At 44.0% G+C, this 13065-nt stretch overlaps 1 protein-coding gene across 2 annotated transcripts in view; it reads right to left on the bottom strand.

The window, feature by feature from the left end:
• wls (Wnt ligand secretion mediator) overlaps positions 1 to 13065 on the bottom strand; it is an 80777-nt gene that overhangs the window by 26346 nt on the left and 41366 nt on the right. For both annotated transcript variants that reach the window (XM_070886991.1, XM_070886992.1), the window contains exons 6-8: positions 5125 to 5293; positions 2219 to 2316; positions 1332 to 1395 (exon numbers count right to left, since the gene is read on the bottom strand). In XM_070886991.1, the coding sequence (XP_070743092.1) occupies positions 1332 to 1395; positions 2219 to 2316; positions 5125 to 5293 (331 nt within the window). The remainder of the gene's footprint in view (positions 1 to 1331; positions 1396 to 2218; positions 2317 to 5124; positions 5294 to 13065) is intronic.

Here is a 13065-nt window from a genome sequence, read left to right as displayed (position 1 = left end):
TCCCAACAAGAATCACTGGATAGCAATCAGGTACTGGCATCTAGCTTACTTCCCCCTCCATAACCCAATTCGGCTAATTTTGCAGTAGGCTATAGTTAAATCAACACAAACCAAGAATCAAACTTTGGACCTTCCTGCTAGGTAGGGCTCAGTAGCACATTGATCACTTCACATATCAATTGAGTCATGATTTGTTGCAAAGATATTCTTCTGAATAATCCTTGAACTTCAAAAGAGGTAAAGAAATCTAGATTCAAAAGATTTGACTTGCCAAAAATAAATAATATTTTGCAGTGTCCCATGGGTGAGGGAAAATTAAATCAGGCAAAGTTCCTGCTCCTGATCACTAATCGAGAGATCCCTGGCGGAAAGTGCACTTGCACATTGAGCACGCCAGGATTCAGCACAGTACTGATGCACCCATGACACATGAAGAATGGCCACTTGGGGTTAAGGTACTGGACAACTGTGGAACTATAATCCAGCATTGAGTCAGCAGCTTCTGCAGAAGAAGAGATACCAGAAGGAAAAAAGCTCAAATTTTGTTCTAACGAGCAAGTGCATTGGTCAAAGTGCTACACAAATTAAATTTTGCAATTAATTGCTTTGGGGCTGAGCTGAAATTGACTCTTTGCAGTGAATAATTCTGGGAGATTTCCAGAGAATATTGCCTGCGTTCAAAGGAACTGGAATTAATCACAGCAGCTTATCTCTGCTGCACACAAGAGGCAAAGTCAACAGGTTAAAGCATAGCCTTCCAAATGTTTTAATAGCAAATGCATACATCTCAAACTCCAGCTCAGGTTTTAGGAAGCGAGGATGCACTCTAATTGTGCTTTTAGCTCAGTACTGCGAAATAGACAAATGGCACTGCTATTTTCTCAGACCCTTTCGAGACCGACCTGAAGTGCTTTTCATCAGCATCTCCAGCAGCAGCTGCAACATTGGTGGTGGAGACCATCACCTTTACTAGTTTTAGATTCAATTATCAACCGCAGTACATAGGCCAGCAACATAGATAATGTCCCATTACTGGCCTATACAGGCCTTCCCAGCTGATCACACATCCAGTGATCAGCAATGGATGTTTTTTTTCCCCTGCCCTAGATCGTTGGCACGGAGACTAACTGCAACTCCCCTTCCATTACCCCCATGTGAAATCAGCTAACTTCGTACAGATGGAGGAATCAAACTCTGTACCTTTCTGGGCAGCAGCTGGCCTACATAATATTTTACACACATTTTGCTATTAATCAAAAATGAATTTCACTTCCTGCCATGTGTGGAGGAGATAAATTTGTTGATAATAATAAATCCACAATAAAGGATACAGCCAATTCTGTGCCGACATCAGTGGCCCAAATACTGTAGAAGGGGTTGGTCAGTTGCACACCCCTGTAAGAAGATTAAAAAAGGGTAAGTTAACTTTTGTAAGGAAAAAAAACTTTTCACTCAAAACACAACATTTAATAAAAAGAGAGCAACCTCTTGGCATCCTTCAAAATGCGTGGTTTTAATTTGTTGCTTAGGCGAAAGATTATTTCTTCTTGTCGGTGCTTTTACTCCACCAATTTGCCAATGTTGCTCATTGACACTGCATTTATACCAGTAAAATGGCGAGCGACAGCCAGAGTATGGTGGCATGCTATAATGAAGACTGGGCTCATGTCTCCAATTGCACAGAGACCCATCTCAGCTGTGGGGTTTCCCTGTACTGCCGGCAGCATGCACAGTGCTCGCAGCACAAGGAAACCAACAACCCAGATGGGTCTCCATGCCACTGAATGCTCTTACCCACCATGTTTTCTGGCAATTTTCACCTTGCTGGCCTGTACAGACCTGTTCCATCACTGGGGAAGGTTGATGTGCAACAATTGTGACTTTTTAAAATAAGTGCCACGTGTAATCCTGTGTACTTGCAGCAGTTTCTCAGTTACCACTGGTGCTCAAAATGTACTGGAAAAGTGAACACATCACAGAACCACTAGTAATGTGCCAAAGTGGAGTGTGAGAAGGTAACTGCCTCTTTAATAATGAAAGTCAGGTCAGGAAAATTTACAATTTCTGGAGTGATTTACTACACAGATCAGCACAAGGCACTTCCAAGCAAAATAGACAGGTTCTAAGTGAAACCTCTCTTCAGAGGATGAGTCATAGAATTGGTGGCAGTGACCAGATTAACCTGAATCTCTCACTGAAATGTACAACAAGCCTTTACCTTTCACATAGGTCAAAAATGAAGAGGCAGAAGGAACCAAAGCCAATCGGCACAATCTGCTTCAGGTAAACGGACAGTCGATTCCTTTCATTCTGGTCCTAAGGACAGAAACACGATGCAATGATATTACACATGCACAAGACATTAACAGAAGTTAAGCCAACTGGTGAAGTGAAAAACTGAGACTTTTAAACAATAAAAATAACTTTCCCACTGGCCCAGTGTAGCATTGAGTCACACAGACCAAAAGATCCCAGACTTTAATCCCAATCTGTGCTGAGTTATCTAAACTCTGCTGGGGCAATAACTATGCTGTTCCAATTAACCTAAGGTTAGGGAGATTTTTTTTAAAGTCAGTCAGGGATTCTGATTGCTCCCGATCCAAAATCCTTCTTGGGAAGTATACATGTTTGCATACTTGTAATGTTTCCATTGACAAATAGCCTATTAATGCTTCCAGTCAAGGCCCACCTTTGAAAATATCCACTTGGGCAAGGTACCGGGCGAGGTACTGGGAGGCTGGCAATGCCTACAGAAGTGTACCTTAGCATGAGTTAGGTCCTTCAAAAAGAGGAGAAAATTCACGACTACTTTGCAGTCAGTCTCCAGCCCCATAAACCCTTCCTGCTGCTACCACTGCTGAAACCAGATAACACAACACACACCTACTTGGTTTTATTTGCCTAATGCTATGCTGGGTCATCAGGTATAAAGGGATAGGATGAAGAGACTGCTTTTGTAAGCACAACTTGTATAAATCAAAACAGATTGGAATATTCTGAGAGTTTTGTCACTATAGGAAATGGCTCTGTAACAATTAATCACCCATTGAAAGGCAACGCCAAGCCGTTTGGTTGTGGGTCACTGATTATTCTAATTTAATATGCATGGACCGAGTATGTCTCACTGCTGTGAGATCCAAAGTCTGATACACAATTTCCTTTGTTGTTTTTCTTCGAGTTATTTAGAAGTGTGCATCTTATGCTCACAGCAAGGATGTTTGTTTATGCTGGGAAATGAAGCACTTTCCATTTCAGGCACCCAGTGTCAGCATCAAGCATTGCAAGATCAGGTACAGCAGAGTTAAATGCAGTGTGAAGCTCCAGCCCAATAATGTGCTTCAGTCCTAACCTCAGATTACTTTCAATTCAAGCATGGTGATCTTCAATATTGTCAATTTCAGTGCAAAATTAAGGACAGTTCTGCAGAGTAAATCAAAATTTGGCAAACTGTGAAATTCAATCTAAAGCATCCTCATGCGATAACACATCTCCGTCTTTGCATCCTACCCAGCCACGACATTCACTTAGCTATTTCCGAGACAAGGAACAAAAAGAAAGACCAGGAAAGAGAACTAGAAGTAGAAAAAGAGAGGAGACTATTGATTTTGTTATTCCCATGATGATAGTAGCAGATGGAGATAAATTGTATGGACAGGTGGATTCACTAAAAACATACATAATATTTAAGAAGAATCCAATAGCATTGTCCATTTAACAGATAGAAAGGCAGACTTGCATTTATATAGTGCCTTTCATGACCACCGTTCATCTCAAAGTGCTTTACAGCCAATTAAGTACTTTTTGGAGTGTAGCACTGTTGGATTATACTACAATCAGTAAAACCTACAAGGGTTCCATTCTGCTAAAGTTGTGCATTTGATACCTTCACACACTTGAGCCATTGGTTTTGAGTCAATATTACAAAAAATCTACTTTTTCTGAATTCTCAGGGGAGAGATAGGTTCTGAAAAGAACCAAATCTAAATGGAGAGGGAAATAACATCCGAGTGATCTTTGGTGGGTGGCTACAAGGGACATTGCAGAGATCGGAGAGGAGGCCATGAACTTGCCCGGTCAGCTGTAGAGCTGTCATGCTAGATGACCAAAATGAATACAAATTACAGGAGAAAACAGAAAAATAAAAGGGATGGAAAACTTCAAAGTTCCTTTCATAAAAATTATGAATCTGCCTTAGATTTACTCTTGGGTCCAGAGGTACTGTTTGTTCCTGTAAGTGGTTCCTGTGTCTTACATTCAAGAATGTACCCATACTGCCCAATATCTAAGCCTATAATAGTGTAACCCATTTATTTCACTTGATCTCATTATGCACTTCTCTAATCTTTCTCCATGTTGTCTTAAATAATTTTAGTGAACTGAGGCCAGATGGAAATCATTAAGTTATTTTATTTTAGAGAGCAAGTAAACAGAGTAACAGTCATAATCAAAATTCATTATCTTTACTTAACTTCAGACCCTCCCCATGATCAAGAAAAATAATAAACCATGCAGTCCCATCCTGGATAGTGGTCTCTATACACTTGCTTTTAGTCTGTCCTTGTATTGAAGCACACCAAGATGTATGCAGGCTTGGTTGGCATTATCTTACAACAACTTGCTTGTCTTTCACAGCAACTCAGTGACATTTGAGTCTTTGTTCTCCTACTTCCTCTTAGGGCAGGGAATTGGTAGTTGACCTCTGAGCCTCTTCCTTAGTCAAAGATTGGCTAGTATGACTGCCAATTAGACTGGCTCCTGAAGCATCCGACTCCGCCCCCCCGTCTGCCGTGTGTCGCTCTAGTACCATCTCCTGATTTTCTCAAAATAAATAGGTGACTGTCTTGACAATGTATCTGGCATGTATCATTTGACTCTTATTGTCTCGGTTCAAAGTGGTCTGTGAGCAACAGCATTCCACAAATTTCTCCCCTCCAATCGTATGGCTGCTGTGGCAATTTCAATCCCTCAATAACTGGACTGAATGTAAAAGGTTTTTAAGATAAATAAAAACAAGATCCTTCCCTTGGGTAAATGGTCAAAGTCTCTAAACAATGACAGCCTTCATTAAAAATAAATTTAAAACAAGCATTTTCTTGAGCCAAGTACTCTTCAGAATAAACTAACCATGAGATGCTCTCCACAGAAGATAATCCAAAATGACAGCAACATGGCATAAAAGATCCCCTGTCGAATGTCTCCAAACAGCAGCATCCACGTCCAGTCAAATCCAATGGAAAACCATTCCACTGGGATATTTATAAAGGTCATTGAGATTCCAAGTGCAAAAATTACTCTGCAAATAAAATATTAACATTAAATTTTACTTCCAGCAGAAACATTTTATGAAGTTGCTTAGAAAAGCTTGCATAGCTAATCCGACAGCTGGAGTGAGTCTGCCTGCATGTGTATTCATCATCATCATCATTAAACAGGAGTACGCTCCATAGACCCTCGCGGTTGACAGTGTCAAAGGCCTTTGTAAGGTCGAAGGCGGCCATGTACAAGGGCTGATGCTGTTCCCTGCATTTTTCCAGCAGCTGTCGCGCTGCAAAAATAATGTCCGTTGTGCCCCGTAGGGGACGAAATCCGCACTGCGACTCCGGGAGGAGCTCCTCGGCTACAGGGAGAAGACGGTTGAGGAGGACAGAGAAATCAAAAAGGAGGTTGAGGAGGGCAGAGAAATCAAAGGCAAAAATCAAAAAGGATCACATTACAACATAATTCTAAAAGGACAAAGTGTTAAAAAAAACAAGCCTGAAGACTCTATGTCTCAATGCGAGGAGCATTCGTAATAAGGTGGGTGAATTAACTGCGCAGATAGCTGTTAATAGATATGATGTAATTGGGATTATGGAGACATGGCTCCAGAGTGACCAAGGCTGGGAACTCAACATCCAAGGGTATTCAATATTCAGGAAAGATAGACTGAAAGGAAAAGGAGGTGTTGCTGGTTAAAGAGGAGATTAACGCAATAGTAAGGAAGGACATTAGCTTGGATGATGTGGAATCTGTATGGCAAGAGCTGCGGAACACCAAAGGGCAGCAAATGCTAGTGGGAGTTGTGTACAGACCACCAAACAGTAGTAGTGAGGTTGGGGATGGCATCAAACATGAAATTAGTGATGCGTGCAATAAAGGTACAGCAGTTATCATGGGTGACTTTAATCTACATATAGATTGCGCTAACCAAACTGGTAGCAATACGGTGGAGGAGGATTTCCTGGAGTGTATAAGGGATGGTTTTCTAGACCAATATGTCGAGGAACCAACTAGAGAGCTGGCCATCCTAGACTGGGTGTTGTGTAATGAGAGAGGATTAATTAGTAATCTTGTTGTGCGAAGCCCCTTGGGGACGAGTGACCATAATATGGTAGAATTCTTCATTAAGATGGAGAGTGACACAGTTAATTCAGAGACTAGGGTCTTGAACTTAAAGAAAGGTAACTTCGACGGTACGAGACGTGAATTGGCTAGGATAGACTGGCGAATGATACTTGAAGGGTTGACGATGGATAGGCAATGGCAGACATTTAAAGATCACATGGATGAACTTCAACAATTGTACATCCCTCTCTGGCATAAAAATAAAAACGGGGAAGGTGGATCAACCGTGGCTAACAAGGGAAATTAGAGATAGTGTTAAATCCAAGGAAGAGGCATATAAATTGGCCAGAAAAAGCAGCTAACCTGAGGAATGGGAGAAATTTACAATTCAGCACAGGAGGACAAAGGGTTTAATTAGGAGCGGGAAAATAGAGTATGAGTGTAAGCTTGCAGGGAACATAAAAACTGACTGCAAAAGCTTCTATAGATATGTGAAGAGAAAAAGATTAATGAAGACAAACGTAGCAGTCAGAATCAGGTGAATTTATAATGGGGAACAAAGAAATGGCAGACCAATTGAACAAATACTTTGGTTCTGTCCTCACTAAGGAAAACACAAATAACCTTCCGGAAATACTAGGGGACCGAGGGTCCAGCGAGGAGGAACTGAAGGAAATCCTTATTAGTCAGGAAATTGTGTTAGGGAAATTGATGGGACTGAAGGCCGATAAATCCCCAGGGCCTGATAGTCTGCATCCCAGAGTACTTAAGGAAGTGGCCCTAGAAATAGTGGATGCATTGGTGGTCATTTTCAAACATTCTATAGACTCTGGATCAGTTCCTATGGACTGGAGGGCAGCTAATGTAACCCCACTTTTTAAAAAAGGAGCGAGAAAACAAGGAATTATAGACTGGTTAGCCTGACATCGGTAATGGGGAAAATGTTGGAATCAATTATTAAAGATTTAATAGCAGCGCATTTGAAAAGCAATGACAGGATCGGTCCAAGTCAGCATGGATTTATGAAAGGGAAATCATGCTTGACAAATCTTCAAGAATTTTTTGATAGTGTAACTAGTAGAGTGGACAAGGGAGAACCAGTGGATGTGGTGTATTTGGACTTTCAAACGGCTTTTGACAAGGTCCCACACAGGAGATTAGTGTTCAAAATTAAAGCACATGGTATTGGGGGTAATGTATTGACGTAGATAGAGAACTGGTTGGCAGACAGGAAGCAAAGAGTAGGAATAAACGGGTCCTTTTCAGAATGGCAGGCAGTGACTAGTGGGGTACTGCAAGGTTCAGTGCTGGGACCCCAGTTATTTACAATATACATCAATGAGTTAGACAAAGGAATTGAACGTAATATCTCCAAGTTTGCAGATTTCACTAAGCTGGGTAGCAGTGTGAGCTGTGAGGAGGATGCTAAGAGGCTGCATGGTGATTTGGACAGGTTAGGTGAGTGGGAAAATGCATGGCACATGCAGTATAATGTAGATAAATGTGAGGATATCCACTTTGGTGGCAAAAACAGGGAGGCAGAATATTATCTGAATGGTGACAAATTAGGAAAAGGGGAGGTGCAACGAGACCTAGGTGTCATGGTACATCAGTCATTGAAAGTTGGCATGCAGGCACAGCAGGCGATAAAGGTGACAAATGGCATGTTGGCCTTCATAGCGAGGGGATGAGAGTATAGGAGCAGGGAGGTCTTACTGCAGTTGTACAGGACGTTGGTGAGGCCATACCTTGAATATTGTGTACAGTTTTGGTCTCCTAATCTGAGGAAGGACATTCTTGCTATTGAGGGAGTGCAGCAAAGGTTCACCAGGCTGATTCCCGGGATGGCAGGACTGACATATGAAGAAAGACTGGATCGACCAGGCTTATATTCACTGGAATTTAGAAGAATGAGAGGGGATCTCATAGAAACAGATAAAATTCTGACAGGACTGGACAGGTTAAATGCAGGAAGAATGTTCCCGATGTTGGGGAAGTCCAGAACGTCAGTCTAAGGATAAGGGGTAAGCCATTTGGGACCGAGATAAGGAGAAACTTCTTCACTCAGGGAATTGTGAACCTGTGGAATTCTCTACCACAGAAAGTTGTTAGGGCCAGTTCCTTAGATATAATCAAATGGGAGTTAGATGTGGCCCTTACTGCTAAAGGGATCAAGGGGTATGGAGAGAAAGCAGGAATGGGGTACTAAAGTTGCATGATCAGCCATGATCATATTGAATGGTGATGCAGGCTCGAAGGGCCGAAAGGGCTACTCCTGCACCTATTTTCTATGTTTCTATGACTCCAGAGATGACTTTCCCAGTGGCTGATAGCAGGGAGATTCCTCTGTAGTTGCTGCAGTCGGACCTGTCCCCTTTTTTTAAAGATGGTCATTTTCACTGCATCGCTAAGATCTCCCGGCATACTCTCCTCCCTCCAGATGAGAGAGATGAGGTCATGGATTCACACCAACAGTGCCTCTCCGCCATACTTCAGTGCTTCAGCAGGGATTCCATCTGCTCCTGTAGCCTTGCTGTTTACAGGGCTGTCCTAATACCCGCGCTCCTGTATGGCTCAGAGACATGGACCATGTACAGTAGACACCTCAAGTTGCTGGATAAATACCACCAACGATGTCTCCACAAGATCCTACAAATCCCCTGGGAGGACAGACCGTTAGTGTCCTCGACCAGGCCAACATCCCCAGCATTGAAGCACTGACCACACTTGATCAGCTCCGCTGGGCAGGCCACATAGTTCGCATGCCAGACACGAGACTCCCAAAGCAAGCGCTCTACTCGGAACTCCTTCATGGCAAACGAGCCAAAAGGTGGGCAGAGGAAACATTACAAGGACACCCTCAAAGCCTCCCTGATAAAGTGCAACATCCCCACTGACACCTGGGAGACCCTGGCCAAAGACCGCCCTAAGTGGAGGAAGTGCATCCGGGAGGGCGCTGAGCTCCTCGAGTTTCGTCGCCGAGAGCATGCAGAAATCAAGCGCAGGCTGCGGAAAGAGCGTGCGGCAAACCAGTCCCACCCTTCCCTCAATGACTATCTGTCCCACCTGTGACAGAGACTGCGGTTCTCGTATTGGACTATACAGCCACCTAAGAACTCATGTTAAGAGTGGAAGCAAATCTTCCTCAATTCCGAGGGACTGCCTATGATGATGATTATGAAACAAAGACATGCTTCAATCCTGCCAGTTACAAATCTATAGCATTTCACTGTGAAAATCATTGATGGTTATAGGACCCCACTATTCATTTTACTAGTTTCTAGAAATGGTCCTTTAACTATATATCACAACTTTACAACAAACTAATTTATCTTTGGACTTTTAAAATCTTGGTTAAAAAATTCCTAGGACTAGAAATTGCGTGGTGCCCTGTTTGGGGCGATAACTTTTCAGGGAGCGCAAAAGTATCGGCAGGTGAAAAATAACTCTTGCTCCCGGGAACTTCCGCTTTAGTGCCCCAAGAGGGAAGTGGAGCGCTAAATCAAGCGCCATCACTTCCCTTAGAGTGCTGAAGGGAGTGAGGGGGGGCGGTAGCGGCATTGTTCAGTGCTGTGCTGCCATCTTTGGTGACTCCTTCCCTCACTTAAAGAGAAGGGCCAATGTTGGTTTGAATCAATCCTCATGCTATCTCTGTGGGGCCACGGATCCTGCGCTACATGCATAACAGTCCCAAGTACTCAAAGAGTGCTCAGGGCTGAGTAATCATGGCGTCAAAACAAATCAGGAGGTGACAGTTCTGGGGAGAGAAATACATTTTGCCCTACCTGACCACCACTGCCTTTAAATAGCCTTCCCCAAGCGGCAAGGTGAGGTGACAATGCCTCCTACAGCTGTCGTTGTTGATGCCTGGCAATGCTGCAGGGGCTGAGAGCGAATATCACATCCAGGGTGCTGCACACTGCATGACGTCACGATTGACAGGGCACAAGAGAGTGAGGCGGGAAGTGTTAGCGTCAACGCAAAACTGCCAGGGAAGTTAGTGGGCGTCGGTGAATTCACCACGCCTGGTCGGTAACGCCTTGGCGCCCGGTTACCATCCCCTGCAGGTGCAACCCAGGCCAATTTCTACCCCCTAATCTTTAGGAAAAAAAACACCTTTTCCTTATGCCACATTATGCTAGGGTAGGACTCTAAATGCATCTTACTCAATTGGCCATTTTTCATATGTTAACACATTACTTGACTATGAAGGGAATCACACCAGTGCTTGACCCAAGATGGCAGGACTGACCTATGAGGAGAGACTGGATCAACTGGGCTTGTATCCACTGGAGTTTAGAAGAATGAGAAGGGATCTCATAGAAACATATAAAATTCTGACGGGATTGGACAGATTAGAGGCAGGAAGAATGTTCCCATTGCTGGGGAGTTCCAGAACCAGGGGTCAGTCTAAGAATAAGGGGTAAGCCATGTAGGACCGAGATGAGAAGAAACTTCTTCACTCAGAGAGTGGTTAACCTGTGGAATTCTCTGCCGCAGAAAGTTGTTGAGGCCAGTTCGCTAGATGTATTCAAAAATAAGTCAGATATGGCTCTTACGGCCAAAGCGATTAAGGGGTATGGAGAGAAAGCAGGAAAGGGGTACTGAGGTTGAATGATCAACCATGATCTTATTGAATGGTGGTGCAGGCTCAAAGGGCCGAATGGCCTGCTCCTGTACCTAATTTCTATATTTGACCCTGTTCTCACCAGATGCTCACACATTTACTTTCCAACAAGAGTTACTCTGATCAGCTTAAAGAATCTTGGTTGAAACTTTTTCTTTCACCAATCCCATGGACAACATCTTACGCCGCAAGCACCGTCATAGCTGACATGAGATAACTCATCACAGATTTGCATTTTGACTTGGGATCTTCTTGGACTGCACGATTCAGTTACACACAGAGGGCTCAGTTTTTCCTACTGGGTCTGGAGAGAGGCGGGCGACATCGGCTGCGAACTTCGCTCCTGGTTCCATATCATCTTCCCCCAGACCTTCCCTGATTGGGCTCGTTAAGCCTGCCCTGTAAGGTTGCTGGCCAATTAAAAGGAAGCGGATCTGATGACATCATATGATGACGCAGCATCAGCCGGTTTCCTGAAAAAGGTCCATGTCCACATTCATTTTGACAGTTGTGCTGTCAGTGTTCTGCAGCATTGTGGTGCTGCAAACACTGACAAGCACGGCACAAAGGTGCACGGCTGCACCCAGGCTCTCCCATGACTCCCTCCATATGTTTCTGGAGGGGGACACAGCATGCGGGAAGGTTCTTTTCCCTTCCAATGGGCGGAAGAGACCTCCCCAGAAGACCAACGCAGCTGCAGCCGCAGCCTGGTTGTACATTTTACAGGAGGGCACAAGCAGGGATGTGGTCAGGAGAACCTGGCTGCAGCGGCACAAACCTTTCAATGATCTCAGTAGATCACGACATGTTACTGCAAAGCCACACTCAACCTCATTCTGCTGTGCCACATCACATCACCATCACTCTGCCTTCCCTACCCTACTCCTGCACATCCTTACTCACACCAAATAACCTTGCACCTCTACCATACCTCTCTATCTACATTATCATATACCCAGCTCACTAGCCACCCCTCACACTCACCCTCATCCTTGTCCAATCATACCAACGAACACCACACAAGGGTAGGGACTTAGGTCTTTTAGCCAATGTTCATGTAAAGTTTATGTTGATATGTTATCAAACATTGAAATCTTTATTTTCAACACTTTACCTTCTTGGATAGATCTGTGTGCACCTTTGGAAGTGGCTTAGTGAGTTGCAGTGAATGGTGAGACATAACGGTACCCCCCCAATTGTGATGAATGCTTTATGATATTAGTATGGGGTGGTGCCAACTTGGTGCATCATGTGGCAGCCAGGGTGTACAGCGTCAAGTGAAGTAAATGTGGCCATAGTGAGGCCATCACTAATGTCCTAGGCAGCAATGTGGTCGGGTGTTAATGCCCCGTGTTCTGTGCAGCATCAGTGATTGTTGTTGTTGTTGGTGATGCTGGTGTGCCTGCTGATGTTGGTGTTGGGGCTGATCGTGGTGGGATTCTGAGGACCAAGGTGGGAGAGTTTCAAGGGCGCTGATGTTGATGAAATAGATGACAGCTGAAGTTGAGATGACAGAAGCAATCTGTCACTGATGAGAGGTGTTGCTCCAAGGAGGTGACACTGGATAGAGAGTTCACGCCAAAGACCGAAATACTTACCCGACATGATCCCAGAGTGCAAGGAACCAGGTAAAAAAGCTCAAAAAATGTTAAGTACCTGGTAAAATGCTTTTTAAATGTCTTTAAACAAGCTGTTAATGATTTCTATTGGCTCCCCTGCCGCTTGGTGTCAGGTCTGTGAACTGTAGTCAGATCCGGCACTTGGGAAACTGACATGGAAGCGGGCTGAAAGCGAACTGCTGCCCCGCTGTCAATCACTGCCATTTTTATAGCTGACCCGACTCCAACCTTGCACTCGCAGCGCTGGTAAAATTCCGGCCCGAGTGTGCACTTACCAGCTGAGCTACAGGAGTAACTATTTTCAAAAATCTTTTCTTAAATTTTTTATTTCCATTTCAATAGAATCCTTTTCAGTTGTTATGTGGATACTGAATGTCGCCTTTGACTATATTCCATAGCTAGAATTGAGAGAGAGAGTTCGCGAGGGGGCGGAGACCGAGCGAGGGGGACGGAGAGGGTCTGTTAAGGGCCACAGGGTAAGGGGGAGCCACAAAC

Source organism: Pristiophorus japonicus, chromosome 8, assembly GCF_044704955.1.
Source record: "Pristiophorus japonicus isolate sPriJap1 chromosome 8, sPriJap1.hap1, whole genome shotgun sequence".
Taxonomy (NCBI): domain Eukaryota; kingdom Metazoa; phylum Chordata; class Chondrichthyes; family Pristiophoridae; genus Pristiophorus; species Pristiophorus japonicus.
The sequence above is the reverse complement of the archived record's forward strand: the minus strand, read 5'-3'. Positions and strand labels throughout refer to the sequence as shown.